This window comes from Bos javanicus, chromosome 12 (assembly GCF_032452875.1).
Source record: "Bos javanicus breed banteng chromosome 12, ARS-OSU_banteng_1.0, whole genome shotgun sequence".
Taxonomy (NCBI): Eukaryota; Metazoa; Chordata; class Mammalia; order Artiodactyla; family Bovidae; genus Bos; species Bos javanicus.
Genome location: NC_083879.1, coordinates 79,349,550 through 79,370,349, shown reverse-complemented (window position 1 = coordinate 79,370,349; position 20,800 = coordinate 79,349,550). Strand labels below are relative to the sequence as shown.

General features: G+C 43.1%; 1 protein-coding gene across 1 annotated transcript in view; it reads left to right on the top strand.

Annotated features, from left to right (window-relative positions):
• CCDC168 (coiled-coil domain containing 168) overlaps positions 1-7,558 on the top strand; it is a 42,824-nt gene extending 35,266 nt beyond the window's left edge. Inside the window, exon 6 of the mRNA XM_061434378.1 lies at positions 7,361-7,558. Coding sequence (XP_061290362.1) covers positions 7,361-7,558 — 198 coding nt within the window. The remainder of the gene's footprint in view (positions 1-7,360) is intronic.
• The last annotated feature ends 13,242 nt before the right edge of the window (positions 7,559-20,800 follow it).

Sequence of the window (20,800 nt, the reverse complement as noted above, 5' to 3'; positions counted from 1 at the left end):
ACATATTCAATTAGTGATGATTCCAGGAAAGATGTTCAAAATGAGGAACAACCTATTCCTGAGAAAGAAGATAGGGACAGAGAAAAATCAGTAGATAGGAGAGGTGTGACACACACCAGATATATAATTTTGAAGTCCAAGAAATCACCTTCTTCATATACACTCCACAGATCAGAACTGTATCTGAACCTTGGAGGGACAGAGCAAAAGAAACAGGAAACTCAAGGTAAACCACCTGGTAAGGTGGTAAGAAATATTTATCTTGCTGCCCCTCCAACTAAGCCTAAATTGGACAAAGGTACACAAGTAGATGAAGGAAAGCTTGGAATTAAAAAACCCTCTCTACTTCCACAAATGATTTCAGCATTACCAGATGCAAAGAAGAGAACAGATACAAAGGGAATTAGTGGTGATGTAACAAAAAGAAAGCAATGTATGTCAGAGAAAGAAAAAAAGCTTGATGTGAAAAATGTAGATATGAGGCTACGGACCCATCACAAAAAATCAGCGATTTCACCAATTCCAGATGTCCTTAGTACAAAGAAATTTGTGTTGAATGTTATTAAAGAGCCAGGGGGAAAAGTACACAAAGATAAAGATGAACCAAGTATGGTCCTGACAAGGACTTTTGTTTCTATCCCTTCTGCACCTCTTTATTTAGATTTAGGGAGCAAAACAGACAAAGACACACCAGAAATCACAGGATCCTCTGGGTCACAGCAAAATCTCCAAGAAACATCAGATACCCAGAAAACAGCAATTAGAGAATCAGCTGCTGGTGAGAGGGAAATTGTTAAAAACGCAGAATGCTCGGTGCCAGAAGACGCCATACAACAGTGGACATCAAACTTTGTGATCAGTGTACAGCAAAGGAGGGAACCTCTACAAGTCAAATCCGAAGGAGATGTGAGTCAGTTACTTTCAAATTCACAGCAGGAGGACTTTTATGTCACAGGGTATGGTACTATAAAAAGTGGGAAAAGGCTGGAATGTTTCTTTGCAGGGTCAGAGGCTCAGCAAGAAAATTACAAACCAGAAACTTTGGCTACAATTCTTTCCTTCCCCATGATGGATCTCACTAAAATTGAAAGCCTGAAGAAAGAAACAGAAATAATGAGTAACTTAAGTCATAAAATAAGTCCTCACGTTCTAGTTTCACTGCCAAGGAAACTATCCAAGGAAATATACGCCACACTTGGCTCCCCTGTCGGTTCAGAAGGATTTTCTGCTTCAAAGCAAGATGTCCACCACCAACAAGAAGCTTTATCACAAGCATCTCCAGCATCTACAGATCTATGTAAACTTGATAAGCCAGAAGAAGATAGACAAAACAATGGAAAAACAAGTGAAATGTCCCCTCCCAAAGTGTTAGCACCACAGATAAAGGAACCCCTTGAGGAAATAAATATCACAGAGTCAGATGCACTCCAAAATGCAGATCAAGAAATTGTCATGAAAAAGCAAGTGGTGCTGCAGTCTGGGAGTGGACAAAAGACCAGAGTGGATTCTAGTCTTTCTCTGAAAATTCCACTACAACATGTAAAGCAAAGGACATCATTGGAAATAGATGTGCGCAAGCAAACTACAGCATGCCCTGAAATACAAATGCTACCAGGAATACAAATGGGTATGACAGAGTTTGATGCCCAAAGAGGGAAAAAGGAGCAGACATTGCTTGGTCCAGATAAAGAGTCACACAATCTAGAACCACTTCAGAAGTCTGTTTCCTCCTGGACTTTTCCACTTCAATCTGGAGATGTGGTGGGAAAAAACGAAACTGACACTGGCTCTACTGGAAATCTGGAGCAAAAAAAGTTAGACATGAAAGAAGGGATATTAAAAATAGATACAAACATAGCTGTCCATCTAGAAGAGGACAAAATAGAAATGCACAAACTCACCATTGTTAATCTGGAGGAGGAGACAATAAAAATGGACACAAGCAATACAGTGAACCTGAACACTGCATCTCTAAAGGCAGAGGAACCTCAAATTAAGACTCAGGTAATTGCTCCCATGGCAAACAGATGCCCAATCAAACAAAAACATAAAAAGGAACGAGAAGTGTCCAGTGCAAAACATAACATTCAACTACAAAAAATGCTTCAAAAACATGCTCTGGATTCATTTTATGCCTACATTCCTCTTTCTCCCAAATTAGGAGGCCAGAAAGGCAGATTAACAATAGCAGACTTGAAAAGAGAATTGGGCCCCCAATATTTAAATATGAAAATCCGAAAACATCCAATTCCACAGATTCTAGGCGACACGGGACGAGGTACTCCAAGCAATCGAAAGAAATTAGAGTATAACTTTAACAAATCAAAGAAAATAGCTTTGAGAAGAGGAGATGCCTCAGAAATATTTATCAGAAGTCTTTCTATTTACACAGTGAGTCCATCTCAGACTAAAGACCCAGTAAAATCTCAGACAAACCTAGAAAGTGTAAAGAGAACCCGTATTTCAGAATTCCAGAAGAAATCACCAAATACTAGTGAAACTATGAAGATGGACAGTTCAAGCATTGTGAAAGAAGAGAACCGGAATTTTACAAACACAATTCCACAGGATTCCCAGCCCTTCATGGTAGACAAACAACAAATGCACAAACTTCCTAACATCAAATCAGAAGCAAACCTCAGCAGAGAGATAAATAAAAATTTAGCTCCACAAACAATCGAAAGGGTTGTTCCAGACCAGGATATCTCAAGGATCATAAAAGAACCTGATGTGCTTACGATCAAACAAGAAAAGGCACCAAAACCCACTGAAACACCCACAGACTGTCTAATCATGTCTAAAGATCCAAAAGAAAATGTGGAAAGGATTGTAAAAGAAACTGACTTCCTTATGGTTGAACAAGAAGAGGCACCAAAACCCACTGAAACACCTACAGGGTGTCTAATCATGTCTAATCCAAAAGAAAATGCAGAAAGGATCATAAAAGAACCTGACTTGCTTACAGTTGAACAAGAAAAGGCACCAAAACCCACTGAAGCTCCTACAGGGAGTCTAATCATGTCTGAAGATCCAAAGGAAAATGTGGAAAAGATTGGTAAACAACCTGACATGCTTATGATCCAGCAGGAAAAGGCACCAAAACCCACTGAAACTCCTACAGGGAGTCAAATCATGTCTGAAGATCCAAAGGAAAATGTGGAAAAGATTGTGAAAGAACTTGATCTGCTTATGGTTGAACAAGAAAAGGCACCAAAACCCATTAAAAAACCTAGAGAGTGTCTAGTCATGTCTGAAGATACAAAGGAAAGTGTGGAATGGATCATAAAAGAACCTGACTCGCTTATGGTTGAACAAGAAAAGGCACCAAAACCCACTGAAACTGCTACAGGGTGTCTAATCATGTCTGAAGATCCAAAGAAAAATGTGGAAAGGATTGTAAAAGAACCTGACATGTTTATGATCCAGCAAGAAGAGGCACCAAAACCCACTGAAACTCCTACAGGGAGTCAAATCATGTCTGAAGATCCAAAGGAAAATGTGGAAAAGATTGTGAAAGAACTTGATCTGCTTATGGTTGAACAAGAAAAGGCACCAAAACCCATTAAAAAACCTAGAGAGTGTCTACTCATGTCTGAAGATACAGAGGAAAGTGTGGAATGGATCATAGAAGAACCTGACTCGCTTATGGTTGAACAAGAAAAGGCACCAAAACCCACTGAAACTCCTACAGAGTGTCTAATCATGTCTGAAGATCCAAAGGAAAATGTGGAAAGGATCGTAAAAGAACCTGACTTGCTTATGGTTGAACAAGAAGAGGCACCAAAACCCACTGAAACACCCACAGAGTGTCTAATCATGTCTAAAGATCCAAAGAAAAATGTGGAAAAGATTGTTAAAGAACCTGACATGCTTACGATCCAGCAAAAAAAAGCACCAAAACTCATTGAAACTCCTACAGGGAGTCAGATCTTGTCTGAAGATCCAAAGGAAAATGTGGAAAAGATCGTAAAAGAACCTGACTTCCTTAAAGTTGGACAAGAAAAAGCACCAAAACCCATTAAAATACCTACAGAGTGTGTAATCATGTCTGAAGATCCAAAGGAAAATGTGGAAGGGATTGTTAAAGAACTTGACATGCTTACGATCCACCAGGAAAAGGCACCAAAACCCACTGAAACTCCTACAGCGTGTTTAATCACGTCTAAAGATCCAAAGGAAGATGTTGCGACAATCATAAAAGAACCTGACTTGATTATGATGGAGCAAGGAAAGGCACCAAAACCCACTGAAACACCTACAGGGTGTCTAATCATGTCTACAAATGTGGAAAATGTGGAAACTCACATGAAAAGCACCCTAAATATGAACAGTTCTCCTCCAAAGGTAGAAGAACCACAAGATGAGACTCAACTCGTTGATACCACGGGGTGTGCCTCGCCACTCGATCATAGGGATCAGAGTGAACGTGTACAGGACACAGCCATGCAAAAGGTCCAGCAACTAGAAACTTCTCTAGGAATTGTGCCTATTCAACCCCAAGCTAAAGGTAATGAAAGAAAAACAGTGGGATATAGTCCAAGTGCGGGAATTATGATTCCTATTTGTGAAGCAATTAAAAACGTTCTTGAATCCCAGATAAAAAGCATGATTCAAAACAACTTTTTTCCTAAAAACCTTGAAAAAGTAAAAGACAATAAACCTGATGGTTGGAAGTCACAACGTTTCACAAGGGGTCCGAGTACACTATCCATGACGATACATCCTGAACTGCGGCCAAAACCTATTTTAGAAAATTTTACTTGCAAAGAAAAAATCAAGCTCACGCATCATTTAGAGTCAAAAGCACCTGAAATAAGACTGAATTTGATACCAGAGGTGGTAAAACAATCCTTTCAAAGGTTCAGCTTTTATCAAAAATTGGCTATTTCAAAACATAACAGTTGGAAGCTCTATCCAAGACCTAAACAAATGTTCTTTTTGCCTCTGGAAGGGATTGATACTATAGAATTTAACCTAAAACACAAATATGAAAAAGACTCACCTCCTGTCGATTGTATGAAGTCACTGATTGTTAATGTTTCAAGAGGCAGTGAAGAGGCAGTGAACGTTACAAAGTTAAGGAGGGTGAAAGCGCTGGAAAGTGGAGCACCTTCATTGACTTCCGCTAGAGAGAAAACATTGCCTCATATTCTCCAGAACTGCTCAGTAGGAGAGAAAAACAAACTCCTCATACACTTTTCTAAAAAGACACTGGAGATTCAAATGAAAGCCTTTCCCAGAATTGTAAGGGAATCTTCCACAATGGCCAGTGCTCAGGATGGAAGGAAACCTGTATCTAAATGTGTTCATTCTGTGGTCAAAGTACCAAAACGAAAAAACAGAGTTTTGTTACTTTTTGAGGAAAACTCTCTTCATCAGATAGATCTTGACTTACAATACAAATACCTTCGTTTTCTCCTGGGTTCTCCAGATGCAAGGATGTTCCCTAAGCCAATTGCATTTCCCAAACATAGTCTTAAATTACAGACAATTGCAATATGTAAAAAAGTAGACAGCAGTGGGGAAAGTGGCGGTCATTCCATTAATACACAACCATTAGAACATATCCCTTTCAAAAAACAAAGTTTCCATGAAAACTCATCATCAGTCAGAAACTTCTTGGCACCTACCCAGGTGTGTGCCCCTGACCCTGATCAACACAGCACAGTGCAGAAAGATACCACGGCTCTTTCTAAGTTAAAATCTCGTGTGACTCCAGAAAAAGATAAACAATGTCATGTATGGTTTCAAGAAACAAGTACATATGAATCTGTTGATTTAAAGATTCAGAAAAAGGCTCAGGATGCAGGTGGTTCCCATTCAATTCAGAATTTTGAAGATTTTACTGACAGTCAGACAGATATCGAGAATTCAGGTAACTCGGAGGAAAGCTCAGCTCATGATGTACTTGAGAGTGAAGACTGTATCTTTTTAGATGCCACCCCTTATTTAAGGCAGGAAGCAGAGAGTATTCTATTTGAATTACAGAAAGGCATACCTGTGGAAAATCTCTACAAGAAGAAGAAAGTCAAAATGGGTTTGAAACCACTTTATAGTGAAGCTTTCGGTTCCCGTCATATTAGAGGTCATCGACAACACTCGTCAATTGTGACACCCCATTCTTATGAATCCCATAAAAGCAGGACACACAGGTCGTCCTCCAGTATTACACCGCCTTCTTATGAATCCCACAGAAGCAGGAAATATAGATCGTCCTCCAAAATGACACCATCATCTCATGAATACCACAAAAGCAGGAAACGTGGATGGTCCCCCAAAATGCAGCCTCCTGACCTGTGGTGTCACAGCTCCTTAAATATCATTGAGGTTCCATCTGTATCATCATCCATTTCTTTCAATGGGGAGATGCTTTCACAGACTACAGTAAGCGGGAAAAATTATTTAGTTCCCTTAACAGAATCCAATATTAAATTACATCTTGCAAAAAGCCAAGGCAGACCTCACAGGCATTCAGAAAGCAGAGATATAAGGAAGGCCAAATTGGACTTCTTTAGAAAGAACAACATGCCTTGGAAATGTGATGAGAGTTATACAAAGAGTAAAGAGAAACACACAAGAAGGAAGAATGTAAGGGATTATGAATCAGAAAGACTGGATTATTTCCCAAGTAAATACAAATCAGCAGCAAAACCTCATCAAGAGAGTATCAGCTTCCATTCTGAAAAAAAACAAAACCAGCCATTTTTTTATGCCTGTATACCAGCAGACTCACTGGAGATTATACCCCAAACCATTCGCTGGACTGTTCCCCCCAAAACTTTAAGGAAGAGAAACTTCAGAGTTCCCCTAGTGGCCAAGATTTCAACTTCTTATGGTATATGGAACTCATCGAAAAAGTTGTTGGGATCACTGTTAGAGTCCTTCAGCTTACTTCATTAAAAATATTACCATTTCAAGATTCATCTAGAGAGGACAGCTGGTTGCTAAGATGATATTCTTTGCAAAATAAAATCGTATTCAGTCAGATGGCTTCCTCATGAAGTGTTTTCTAAACTGGCATTCTACAGTAGATTTGAATCTACCGTTCTGGGAGGGCACGTTGGGAAAGCGAATGACTTTGGGTTCGGTCTAGCCATGCAGGAGAGCTCTCTTTAGTTTGTGCCGCCTCCTTATAAGCCCCCAGAGGAGAAGCTCCCAGGTGCCAAAGCCCCCTTCCCACCCCACCCCACCCCAATGACTGCAGGGTGAGTTGGAGGAAGTGTAGCCCATCAATGAGATTGAGGAAGAACAGCCTGCAAGGCAGAGGGACATAGATGCTAGAGGGAGACAGTGTCGGGGAGCAGCAGGGGTTGAACAACGTCACGGGTCACAAGATACAGGAGTAAAATACTTCCCTTAGGACCCAGGTTCCTCTGATGACTTTGTCGCCATCCCCAGTGGCGAGCAGAACCCGCAGCATCTCCATGACCTGCTCATCACCTGCCATAGCTGGGGCATCAACATGCTTGAGGACCTCAGACCGCACCCCCAGGCTCTTAGAGGAGGCCTGGAAAAGCTGAGTCTGCCCAGGGGCTGCTGGGAAAACCCAGATCTGTGAGGCTGAGGGTGTGGTGGTGGTGGGATTTTTAGCACCATGGGAATGTTTTTGAATGTACTTTGTGCTGGCTTATTTCTAGTATGTTAATAAAACATTGGTCTCACTTGGGGAAAAAAATCTTTTTTTGCCTCAAAAATTCCATAATGTTGATCATTTTATTTTACTTTTATCACCATTATATTCATGCTAGGGATAACAGTGCTCCTCCCTCTATTACAAATGCTACTTGATCTCTTTGAAACACATTATTTGCTGTGTGTGGAATATTTGGGCATGCTTGATAGAAAATTATAAAACATTTCAATTTTTTTTTTTTTTACCAAGGAAAGTATCTAATTTTGTACAACTTACACAGAACTTTTTTAGTACTAAAAACAATGAAATTATTTCACTTCTTGATATTTAACAATAACAAGACATTAACTCCCCAAGACAGGCACCTACAGCCACAGACTAGATTCTGTCCTCAGTATACTGGTCTTAGCATCTTCTGTGAGTCATGGAGTCGTGTCTGTCAGGTTTGACAATCAAGTCGAATATTTTCTTACTTTTTTTAAAAAATTTTTTTAAATTAAATTTTGTAGAGAATTTTGAACATACGCACAAAAAGGACAATATAATGGGCTTCTGTGTGCCCCTCACTCAGCCCTAAAATTTTAACCTCTAGTCATACCTGCCTCCTCTACTTCTCCATTAGTGTTTTGAAGCAAGTCACAGATATATAATTGTTATCATTTTACAAATCTCTACTAGAGAGATTATTTTAAATAACCATCTCCTATCTAAGAAGCAACAGAAATTACTTGGTATCAAATATGTAGTCAGATGATTTCCAGCTCTCATGAATGTCATTTTCTAATGGTTCCCATTCCATTGTGGGTTTTTGTTTTTTTTTTCTGACAATTTTTTCAAATCAAAGGAACAAGGTTGTTTGTTGTGTAGAGTTTCCCATAGCTTACATTCTGCTGATAGTGTCCCCATTTCAGACTGAAATTATTTAACTCTGATTTCCTACTTGTTCCTTGAAAGGTCTTTAAATAGATTACACAGCATGCAGCATTTAGAGTAAACTGTTTCAGAAGACTGTCTGGGGTGGGAGCTGGGAGGGCCGTTCAAGAGATGGGGGACATACGTGGACCTGTGGCTGATTCACGCTGATGTAAGGCAGAGACCAGCACCCTGCCACAGAACAAGCATCCTGCAACGAAAAATAAATAAAATTAAAAAAAGAAGATTGCTCACACTTGTTGGCAGTGCAAACTAGAGCTGTTACCGCTATGTGCCTATTGTATATTTATCTTCTATATAGAGCGGTTCTATAGTTACATGTTCTATAGGGCTGTTATGGGGCTTCCCAGATGGTGCTGGTGGTAAAGAACCTGCCTGCCAATGGAGGAGATGTAAGAGATGTGGGTTCAATCCCTGGGTCAGGAAGACCCCCTGGAGGAAGGCATGGCAACCCACTCCACTATTCTTGCCTGGAGAATTGCATGGACAGGGGAGCCTGGCGGGCTACAGTCCATAGGGTCGCAAAGAGACAGACACGACTAAAGTAACTTCACACACACACACACACATACACACAGGGCTGTTACATAGTTAATTATGTTAGATGCACGCTAAGTTGCTTCAGTCATGTCCTAGTTTTTGCAACCCTATGGACTATCGTCACAAAAGGCAATGGCACCCCACTCCAGTACTCTTGCCTGGAGAGTCCCATGGATGGAAGAGCCTGGTGGGCTGCAGTCCATGGGGTCGCTAGGAGTCGGACACGACTGAGCGACTTCACTTTCACTTTTCACTTTCATGCATTGGAGAAGGAAATGGCAACCCACTCCAGTGTTCTTGCCTGGAGAATCCCAGGGATGGGGGAGCCTGGTGGGCTGCTGTCTATGGGGTCGCACAGAGTCGGAGACGACTGAAGTGACTTAGCATAACATAGCGTAGCATATGGACTATTGTCCACCAGCCTGCAGATGGTGACTGCAGCCATGAAATTAAAAGACACTTTACCCTTGGAAGAAAAGCTAGGACAAGCCTAGACAGCATACTAAAAAGCAGAGACATTACTTTGCCAACAAAGGTCCTTATAGACAAAGCTACGGTTTTTCCAGTAGTCATGTATGGGTGTGAGAGTTGGACCATAGAGAAAGCTGAGCACTGAAGAAATTGATGCTTTTGAACTGTGATGCTGGAGAAGACTCTTGAGAGTCCCTTGAACTGCAAGGAGATCAAACCAGTCAATCCTAAAGGAAATCAACCCTGAATATTCATTGGAAGGACTGATGCTGAAGCTGAAACTCCAATAGTTGGGCCACCTGGGGTGAAGAGCTGGCTCATTTGAAAAGACCCTGATGCTGAGAAAGATTGAAGGTGGGAGGAGAAGGAGACGACAGAGGATGAGATGGTTGGATGGCATCACCAACTCAATGGACATGAGTTTGAGCAAGCTCCAGGAGATGGTGATGGACAAGGAAGCCTGGTGTGCTGCAGTCCATGGGGTCGCAAAGAGTTGGACACAACTGAGCGACTGAACAACATCTGTCAAGAATTACCCATGAGGAGGGGGTATTGGCAAAATGATGAACACCCAAGCCAAGTCTTCTGGTGACCCGAATGGCCTGCCTCCTTTTAGAAACAAGTCTCTGGGGAAGCCGAGACACGTGTTTCCTCTTGGCTTTAAAGACCCAAGTTAAAACAGATGGTGATGGTGTAGTCCATGTGCCATGAGAACTGGGGACAGAGAGACTTAGGTTTGAGTTTTAAGGTAATGAGGGAACTTGGGGGAGGACAAGGCAGAGACGGTGTTTGTCATAAGTGAGATGAAGACTTAAGTCTGAGGATTTCCTAGTTCTATGCACACAACGGCACCCCATGCAGGTTGTGATTCATTACTTGCAAGAAATAGAGAAAGCAGGAGGAATTCATCCTTAAGTCAGAGGTCCCCAAACTCTCTCAATGCCTTCAGCGCTTCTGATTTTTCTCATTGCATCCCTCAGGCAAAATGACCAAAGATGAATTAATACGTCTTTTGTTACCCAAACATTACTGACTGGAGTGTTTCAATATTCATTTACGTAACAAAATTGTTGGCCACGGGCATTCGTTTCCGCAAAAACCTCCCGATCAATAATGTGTTAAGCAGCATGTGTTCAAACGACTTAATTATGATTTATATCGCTTGGAAAAAATATATAAATTCAAGGAAAAAATATTTTTATTTCATTCTCACATAACCACACTTATTAGTGGGATGTGTGTGCCTGCCTGTTGGGCACTGCACAACGTTTTGAACTTTAGGAATCAGATTGGACACTCCACATTAATTATCGTGCAGTACTTGCTTTTCTTTCTGCAAAAGCTAAAAACCTCAGCTTCACAAAGAAATTAACGTAATAGAGAGGAATGTAGCACCATTTAATAATCGTGAACTACCTTGAGCTAGCAGTTCACGCTGTGTCCAGCAGATGTCGCTCTATTTCCCTCACAAGTTAAACCGATTCCCCGTGGCCACAGGGCACAGGTGTGGAAGCACAGAGAAACGCTAACAAAAGGAGTAGACGAAATAAAAGCCCCATGAAGTGACTGCTGTCTGTACCCAAAGGCTCAGGAAAGAGGAAGCTGAGCGGGACACGGTGCTTTTGACAGTACCCGCGCTACTCCAGACACTGAGGCAAGAGGCGGACGGCTCTCCCCAGGGTAAAGCGATGGAAGATTCAGTCCCTGCGGATGGAAACTGCGTGACAAGAAGAGCGGGACAGTTAAGGCGAGGTGGCTGGGACCCGCCCAGACCACATAGCTCTTATTCTCAAAGCCAGGAGACCGCCCTGACCACACATGCTCAGAAAAGGCTCCGTGGAGGCCAAAGGGGAGTTACGTCAAGGGACGTTCTACCCAGGCGCCTTTTGGGTAAAATCCATCTTGGTTAAGAGATGTGTGTGCACATATGGGAGGATCCTGAGATAATCGAAACATGGACTGGGAACCAAGCAAATCAAAAGGATTGGCCAAAGGAAACCCAGAAGAAATGCCCCATTAAAGTAATTCAAACCACTAGTCAAAGCTATGGTTTTTCCAGTAGTCATGTATGGATGTGAGAGTTGGACTATAAAAAAAGCTGAGTGCTGAAGAATTGATGCTTTTGAACTGTGGTGTTGAAGAAGACACTTGAGAGTCCCTTGGACTGCAAGGAGATCCAACCAGTCAATCCTAAAGGAGATCAGTCCTGAATATTCATTGGAAAGACTGATGCTGAAGCTGAAACTCCAATACTTTGGCCACCTGATGCAAAGAACTGACTCATTTGAAAAGACCCTGATGCTAAGAAAGATTGAAGGTGGGAGAAGAAGGGGACAACAGAGGATGAGATGATTGGATGGCATTACCGACTCGATAGACATGAGTTTGAGTAAACTTTGGGAGTTGGTGATGAACAGGGAGGCCTGGTTTGCTGCAGTCCATGGGGTTGCAAAGAGTCGGACACGACTGAGCGACTGAACTGAAACCACTACGAGGGCAAGACTCCACAAGTCTCTCTCTGACTCTGCCCGTGTGTCTACCCACACACACACTGTACTCTTTTTTTCCTCTAAATAAATACTTGCTTCACTGCTTTCCATGTTTGTGGGAATTCTTTTCTGCAAAGCCAAAGGGCCAGGGCCCTTGTCACTGACCACTGGACTAGTGGCTAGGATCTGGTGCTTTCTCCACAGTGACCCAGCCTCAACCTCTGGCTGGGAACCCAAGCTCCGCTCCAAGCCGTTGCAGGCCAAGGCCACCTGAGATCAATACCACAAGTAAATCACACCCTTTCCTCTCTGCCCTGGGCCCCGTGCCAGTGTGGACTATGCCCTGTCCTCCAATAAAGAGTGGATGCCCCTCCCTCTCCCTCCCAGCCCAGGGGTAAAGTGTCCACAGTCTGAGGCTGGTGCCCAGACTTTCACCAAATGGGAAACTATTAATAACAGCCAAGGTAGAAGATTTAAAGAGGAACTAGAAAAAAGAGTCCAGAATGTATGAAAACATTACTCTCATCCCCCAAGAACCAGGAGCATGTCATCTCACTTCAGTGAGAAAAGACAAGAATCTGTGCAAGATTTTAAAGCAGCCATCATAAAAATGCTCCAGTGAACAATTAGAAGCACTCTTGCAACAGATGAAAAAATGAAGACAGAAAAGAAATAGATGATAAAAAAAATCAATTGAAAAATATTTTGCTGGAAAAATTCAATTAAAAAGCTCATTGAATGGGCTCAGTAGCAAAAAATGCAAATGACCAAAGACAGAAATCAGTGAGAAATTCCCAAACAGGATACACCCAAAGAAATTCATGCCAAGATACACCATCATAAAATTTTTGAAGACTAAAAACAAAGAAAAATATTGAAAGCACTCTCTGCTACCCAAACCCTCCAATGAATCCCCATCTTATTCAAAGAAAGAAAAGTCCATACAACAACCTCCAAGGCCCTGCATGATCTGGCTCTCTACTAACCTTCCAAGTTCATCTTATATTTCTCTTCCTTTGACTACACACTCTAGCCACACTGGCCTCCTTCCTGTCCCTTGAATGTTCCAGATGTGCATTTACCTAGGGCCCTTGCTCTATTTATTCCCCTTCTCAGAAATCTCCTTCCCCAAACATTTGTTGAATTCATTGAATGACTATAGTAATAAAATGAGACCATCCACATGACACAGATTCTGAAAGGCCCCCATGCTTCCACTAAAATGTTCTATACTGGCTTCCCCAGAGCGCAACTATGGAAAACAGTATGGAGCTTCCTCAGAAACTTGCAAATAGGAATGCCATACAATCCAGCACGTCTACTTCTAGGTATTTATCCAAAGAAAATGAAAAGACTCATTCAAAACTATGTCTGTTGCAATATTGTTCAGAATAGCCAAGACAGGGAAACGGCCTAACTGTCCACCGATGGATAGATGGGCAAAGAAAACATGAGAGATTTATACATATACATTGATATATTTATTTATTTCAGTCTTTAGAAAAAAGAATGAAATCTTGCCATTTGTGACAACATGGATAGAACTTGAGGGTGTTATACTCAGTGAAATGAAAAGTGAAAGTAAAGTCGCTCAGTTGTGTTCAATTCTTAGCAATCCCCATGGACTGTAGCCTGCCGGGTTTCTCCGTCCATGGGATTTTCCAGGCAAGAGTACTAGAGGGGGTTGCCATTTCCTTCTCCAGGGGATCTTCCTGATCCAGGGATTGAACCCGGATCTGCTGCATTGCAGGCAGATTCTTTACCATCTGAGCCACCAGGGAAGACCAAGTGAAATAGTCAGATAGAAAAAGACACGAGCATATGATCTTACTTATAGGTGGAATCTAAAACCAAGTGAACAACCGAAAACCAGTCTTGGAGGCTATCTGAGATATGAGATGGGGTGTGGATGAAATGGGCGAAAAGGATCAAGAAAACTCCAAAAGGAGGAGCGGGGAGTTGGGGGAAAGCAATTCTGTTACTTGCAGCAAACAGTGATAACTTGGGGAATTCCCTGGTACTCCAGTGGCTAAGACTCTGAGCTCCCAATGCAGGGGGCCTGGGTTTGATCCCTGGTCAGAGAACTGGATCCCACATGCTACAGCTAAGAGTTTGCATACTGCAACTAAAGATCCTGTGTGCTGCAGTGAAGACCCAGCGCAGCCAGATCAATCAATCAATCAATAAATATTATTTTCTTTATGCTCTACTGCTTTGCCATGTTTTCTCCCCAAAGCTGAGGTGACATGGCCATTTTAGTGTAATATCTAGAGATAAGTAAATGGTCAGAATACTGGTCTCTGACAACTTCCATATAATTACTCACCTAAGCCATCATAATTAAATATATTTCACTTAAAACATAGCAATGAAAACTAGTTCAGTAAAAACATAAAAATGATTTCATTACATTCTTTATGTGCTGAGAAAATTAAGAAGCAAACTCTTCAGGCTTTGTGTAAATTTAAAAATGACATCACCGGGGCTTCCCTGGTGGTCCAGTGGTTAAGAATGCCTTACAGTGCAGAGGACACCAGTTCGATTCCTGATCTGGGAAGATCCCACATATTGCGGAGCAACTAGCATGCACACCTGGAGCCTGTACTCTGCAACAAGAGAAGCCAACACAATGAGAAGCCTGCGTACCACAACTAGAGAAAGCCTGCGGGCAGCAACGAAGACCCAGAGCCAAAAAGAAACAAATACATGACTTTTAAAAAATTACGCTCCCGTTTTTACATATAGCAAACTGAACCAACAGTTTCAGAATAAATTGTAACAATAAACCTTATATTCTTAAAAAAAAATAAATAAATAAAATGCCTTTTTTAAAAGCGATAGCTTGATACAAGTTAAAGTTCCATTTTTTCTAAAATTCATAATGCCCTTAAGGGAGAACATATTGACCACTAAATGTGTATATTTTCACTGATTTCATTTTAAGACTCATAAATTTCATATATATTTGTTAGTTAAAAAAAAAAAAACTGTCAAAGGACTCTTTCTGATTTTTCTGCACAACATATAAACCATCCCATGGCTTTCGAAGCAACTCAGATATTCCCTCTAAATACCCAGAAAAGCACAATACTATGTCTTCGTCAACTGATTAGTAGATTTAGAACATGCATTTCCTCATAGGATTACAAGAATTATTACAAAATAAGCCATATCACTTCTCCTTGCTGACAAAAATAGACTGGAACTCTGGAAAGGAAAGTGTGCCCTTCATCCAAGAATCTCAACTGATTGTGAGTGGCTGCACAGTAAATTTACCAGGACTCAGCATTGCTCTGTGTTTGTCCTAAGTTAACATGTCATCAGTTCTTCAAAATTCAGCTGTTGCTGCCATATCACCTTCCAAAGCGAGTAAATACATCGCAATGTACATTCTAAACACCATGTAATACCATCCTGAGGTTCTGACGGACAACGCAGAGCCTTGTGACCAGACCACAAATGACGATTTCTTTAGGGAACTCCTGTTCCCATGGATACGGGAGAAAGTTCATCAGCCAACACCCATCAAGCACCAGGCATACTTGATATACGTTATGGCGTTTACTCTTCATGTGGACCCTAGCGTTAACCGCTCCCAGTTTATAGATGAGGAAACTGAGGTTCAAAATTTCCACAACTTGGCCAAAAACGAAAAAGTGAACGTGTTACTCAGTTGTGTCCGACTCTTTGGGACCCCATGGACTGTAGCCCACCAGGCTCCTCTGTCCATGGGATTCTCCCGGCAAGAATACTGGAGTGGGTAGCCATTCCCTTCTCCAGGGGATCTTCCTGACCCAGGGAATGAACCGGGGTCGCTTGCATTGCAGGCAGATTCTTTACCATCTGAGCCACCGGGGAAGCTAAAGTCATCAATTAATGCGCAGCATCTGAGTTCTGCTGCTGCTGCTAAGTCACTTCAGTCGTGTCTGACTCTGTGTGACCCCATAGACGGCAGCCCACCAGGTTCCTCCGTCCCTGGGATTCTCCAGGCAAGAACACTGGAGTGTGTTGCCATTTCCTTCTCCAATGCATGAAAGTGAAAAGTGAAAGGGAAGTCGCTCAGTCGTCTCCGACTCTTAGCGACCTCATGGACTGCAGCCTACCAGGCTCCTCCGTCCATGGGATTTGCCAGGCAAGAGTACTGGAGTGGGGTGCCATTGCCTTCTCCAACCTAAGTTCTACCCCCAGTCTAATTCCAAAGCTTGATCTCTAATTTGTTGAATCTCTGATTCATTAGAGAACAGGATACACAATCCACATTAGCTTTAAAGATCAGGTATGAGATTCCAAAGGCAGCTACTTGAGGCTGTGTTTCCAGACAGACAGAAGGGAGGCACCCTGGGAGCTTCAGTCTCCTCTCAGCCCCTCTTTGAACTTCCTCACCGTCTTGTTTTTCCAAAACCACTGTTCCTTCCTAGCTGGCCAGTTGAAGCAAATGGAAAAGTGGAAAGGCACACTGCCAGCCAGGGACCTTGGGGTCAGACCCAACTCCGTTACTATCTCCGAACCTCCCTGGGTTTTTCTATCGTAAAATCAGAGCGCTGTACTAGGTTAGTGGTTTCCCTTATGTGAGCCTGAATAAAAGCTACTTGACATTTTGAGCTGGCAGAACTTCAGCTGTCTCCTCCTAGCCTAAGATACCATGACCGGCGTGAATTCTCACCAAGCCCTTCTCGACAGCTCACACCAGCCCACCGAGATCTCTTCCTTCTCTGAATTCATGGCTCATTATCTACCATAGACAATGCTGCCCTGACATTTACAGGGCCCAGGGCAAGAATGCAACGCCCACATACCCTTTGTCTAAACACGTAAAAGTTATCAATCAAACTAACAAGCTGTGATACAAAACATGTTCTAACCTTCGAGGTAACAAATAAATCTTCATAAAGCCTGGGCTTAAATTTAGAATTCCCAGACTTTGTGGGGATCTGCTTGGGAAACTGGGGGGGCATCTTGGCTCATGGCCCCTCACCCCTCCTGTCCCCACTCGCCTCTGTTCTCACAAAGAAGGACAACATCACACTTGCGGGTGTGGACACAGCACAACACAAGCTCCCATCAGCCTTCCCCAACACACACAGATACACACTGAGTGGTCCTTGCCCACTGTTGCGTCCTGCCATGTGTGTTCATTCCCTGGAGAACAGACTTGGAAAAAAAACACATCCAGACCCTGAGGGTTGGCTCAGGACCATGGGGAGGGGTATTCTGGAGTCCAGGGAACCCCCAGCACATGCAGAAGGTGGGTGGGTACCTCCCCTGCCACACACAGCAGGCACTCCTTCCCTGCAAGGTGGGCTCTGGCTGGAAGAAAGCCAGGCCCTCTGAGACCTGTGTGCAGAGCAGGGGACTCTCTTGCTGGAGACTTGGACGCTTGCTGGAGTTATTGATGGAGATGTCACCAATAACTTTGGGACATTCCTTTCATGCTTTCTTAATCTCCCCTTATCTTCCCCTCGTCAGATAAGATCTTTAGAGAGTTTTGCTTCCTGTGGGTCCCAGTCTTTCTCTAACTACCAGGTTTAGGTAAGAGAATTGGATCTTTTACTTCCAGACTACTGACAGAGTTTCCTTTGCAGAAAGCCTCTTCTCTTGCAAGCTTCCTTACTTCACATTTATACAGAATTCTAGAAATCCAAGCCACCAAGGCTGGTGACTCAGATGGTAAAGAATCTGCCTGCAATGCAGGAGACCCAGGTTCAATCCCTAGGTCAGGAAGATCCCCTGGAGAAGGAAATGGCAACCCACTCCAGTATTCTTGCCTGGAGAATTCCATGGACAGAGGAGCCTGGTGGGCTATAGTCCATGGGGTCTTAGAGAGTTGGACATGACTGAGTGACTTAACAAGTTCACACTCACTGTCAGGAACCAAATGTATCATCAGCCATTCGGATTTTCATAGCCTAAAAGTATTTCCTCTCCACTTCATCTCGAAGTTGATTTTCTAATTTACTTGTTGTTTATTGTAAACAGATTTCTCTAGTATATTCATCACAGTCTTTGAAACAGTGTATATCCATGTAGGGCTTCCCCTGTGGCTCAGTGGTAAAGAATCCGCCAGCAATGCAGGAGACACAGGAGACACGGGTTCGATCCCTGGGTCGGGAAGATCCCCTAGAGAAGGAACAGAGTCTGACACGACTGAGCACATGTCCACGTAGGTGTCTGTGGCTCCCTGGATGTATGGCTCTTCGGCCAGATATGGGATCCTTGGAGTCCAGCCTTTTCTAGCAGCAGTTCGTAAATACTATCCAACTGCTTCCCAGCCTCAAGTGATGACAAATGAGACAGTCAGCACTGCTCCGGATCTCTTTCTGTGGTAAATTTCTTATACTTTAGCTCAGAAGCTTTTCTGATCTGTAAGGAGGGAGTCCAACAGAGGGTGAGGGGAAAACGGGCAAGGTCCTTGTACATCTGAATCCTGGCAGGTCCCCAGGAAAAATATGGAAGTCCGGTAGCCCAGCAGCTGTTTTGCTCAAAAGTAGCTGGAAGAGGGGCACAGAGGTGTTTAGGTTGCCATCTTCCCAGAAAACCCACTACATTTACGGCACTTTTTTTTTTTTGGCCTCAAAGCATATCAGGGGATCTTAGTTCCCCTACCAGGGATTGAACCCGTGAGCCCTGCAGTGGAAAAGTCCTAACCACTGGACTGCCAAGGAAGTTCTACAGCACTTGTTAAAGTGCCTATTAAATCTTGAAGGAGTCTGACAGACCACCACCCCCCGCCCCCCCACCATGGTGCCATTCCCTACTCGTATACCATAAACAATACGGTAGTGTTCTTTTCGTCCACAACTTCACAAATGTCAGATAACTGTCAGTCTTTGAAATTTTTCCCATCTAATGAGTATGAAATGGTATCTCACTACTGAGATTATTGTTTAGATAGCTTTATCCAGATAGCGTTGAACACAATAAACCACATATTCTTAAATTGTACAGTTTTCGAAGTTTGACACAAGTTGATACCCATGAAACCATCACCACAAACAAAATAATGAACATATCCAACACTCCCCCAAAATTTTCTCGTGCTTTTAAAACAATCTCTCCACCCTGCCTTTCCTCACCCACTCCACACCTGTTTTGCAGAAAACCAGTAACCTGCTTTCTGACAAGACAGATTAGTTTGCATCTTGTAGAATTGTATGTAAATGAATTCATTATTTTGAGATTCATATGTGATGTAGCGTGCATCCATCGCTCATTCCATTTTACTGCTAAGGAAGTACTCTGCCGAATGAATATACCATAATTTATTTATTCACCTATTGTTAAACATGAGAGTAATACTTGGGGCTTCCCAGGTGGCGCTAATGCTAAACAACCCACCTGCCAGTGCGGGAGGTGCAAGAGACCCAGGTTCGATTGCCGGGTCAGGAAGATCCCCTGGAGTAGGAAATGGCAACCCATTCCAGGATTCTTGCCTGGAGAATCGCATGTACAGAGGAGCCTGGGGGGCTACAGTCCGTGGGGTCACAAAGAATCAGACACAGCACAGAATAGTATCTAGTTTGGGGCTACTCCAAATAAAATTGCTATGGGCATGAATGTAGAAATCTTTGTATAAATGTATTGCTTCATTCCACTTAAGTAAACTCCTAAGCTGGATTTGATGTCAGACGTCAGACCTACGTTTGACATGTTAGTAAGCGATGGAGCCGCCTGGGCTTGCCATGGATTCCCCCTCCCTTCTCTATTGCCTTGATACAGATGTGGAAACGGAGGCGCAAAGTTTCAACGTGTGTTTGTTAGTCTCTCAGTCGTGTCTGACTCTTTGCGACCGCGTGGACTGCGGCCCACCAGGCTCCTCTGTCCATGGATGCTCCAGGCAAGAATACTGGAGTGGGTTGCCATGCCTTCCAGGGGATCTTCCTGACCCAGGGATGGAACCTGGGACTCCTGCATTGCAGATGGATTCTTTACCATCTGAGCCACCAGGGAAGCCCACCAACGTTTCAGTAACGTGGCCAAAGTCACCAATTAATGGCCTCATCTGAATTCTGTCCCCAGTCTAATTCCAAATCCTCACTAGAGAATGGGATACACAAGTCACATTATTTTTAAAGACTGGGTATGAGATTTCAAAGGCAGCTACTTTAAATGGCACCCCACTCCAATACTCTTGCCTGGAAAATTCCACAGACAGAGGAGCCTGGTAGGGCTACAGTCCATGGGGTCGCAAAGAGTCAGACACAACTGAGCAACTTCACTTTCTTTCTTTCTTTCCAGACACAGAGGGAAGGCACTCTGGGAGCTTCAGTCTCCTATCAGCCCCTCTTTGAACTACCGCACACTCCTGTTTTTCCAAAGCTGCTGTTCCTTCCCAGATGGCCAGCGGGAGCAAATGGGAAAGCAGAAAGGCCCAGAATTGCCAGCCAGGGACCACGGAGTCAGACCCAGCTGTCACTCTCTGCCGAACCTCCCTGGGCTTTTTCTATCACAAAATAAGAGCACTGTACTAGGTTAATGGTTCCCCAGTGTGAACCTAAAGAAAAAATACCTTTTTAGCTGGCATAGTCTCAGCTGTCTCCTCTTAGCCTAAAATACCATGACCGGCAGTGAGTTCTCACCAAGCCTTTCTCAACAGCCTACACCAGCCCACCGTGATCTCTTTCTTCTCTGATTTCATGGCTCCTCGCCTCCATTGACAAGGCTGGCCTGACGTTGACCGGGTCCAAGTTAATTGCAGGACTCACTGCTCTTGTTTTCTGTTTCTCTGGGATCGCTT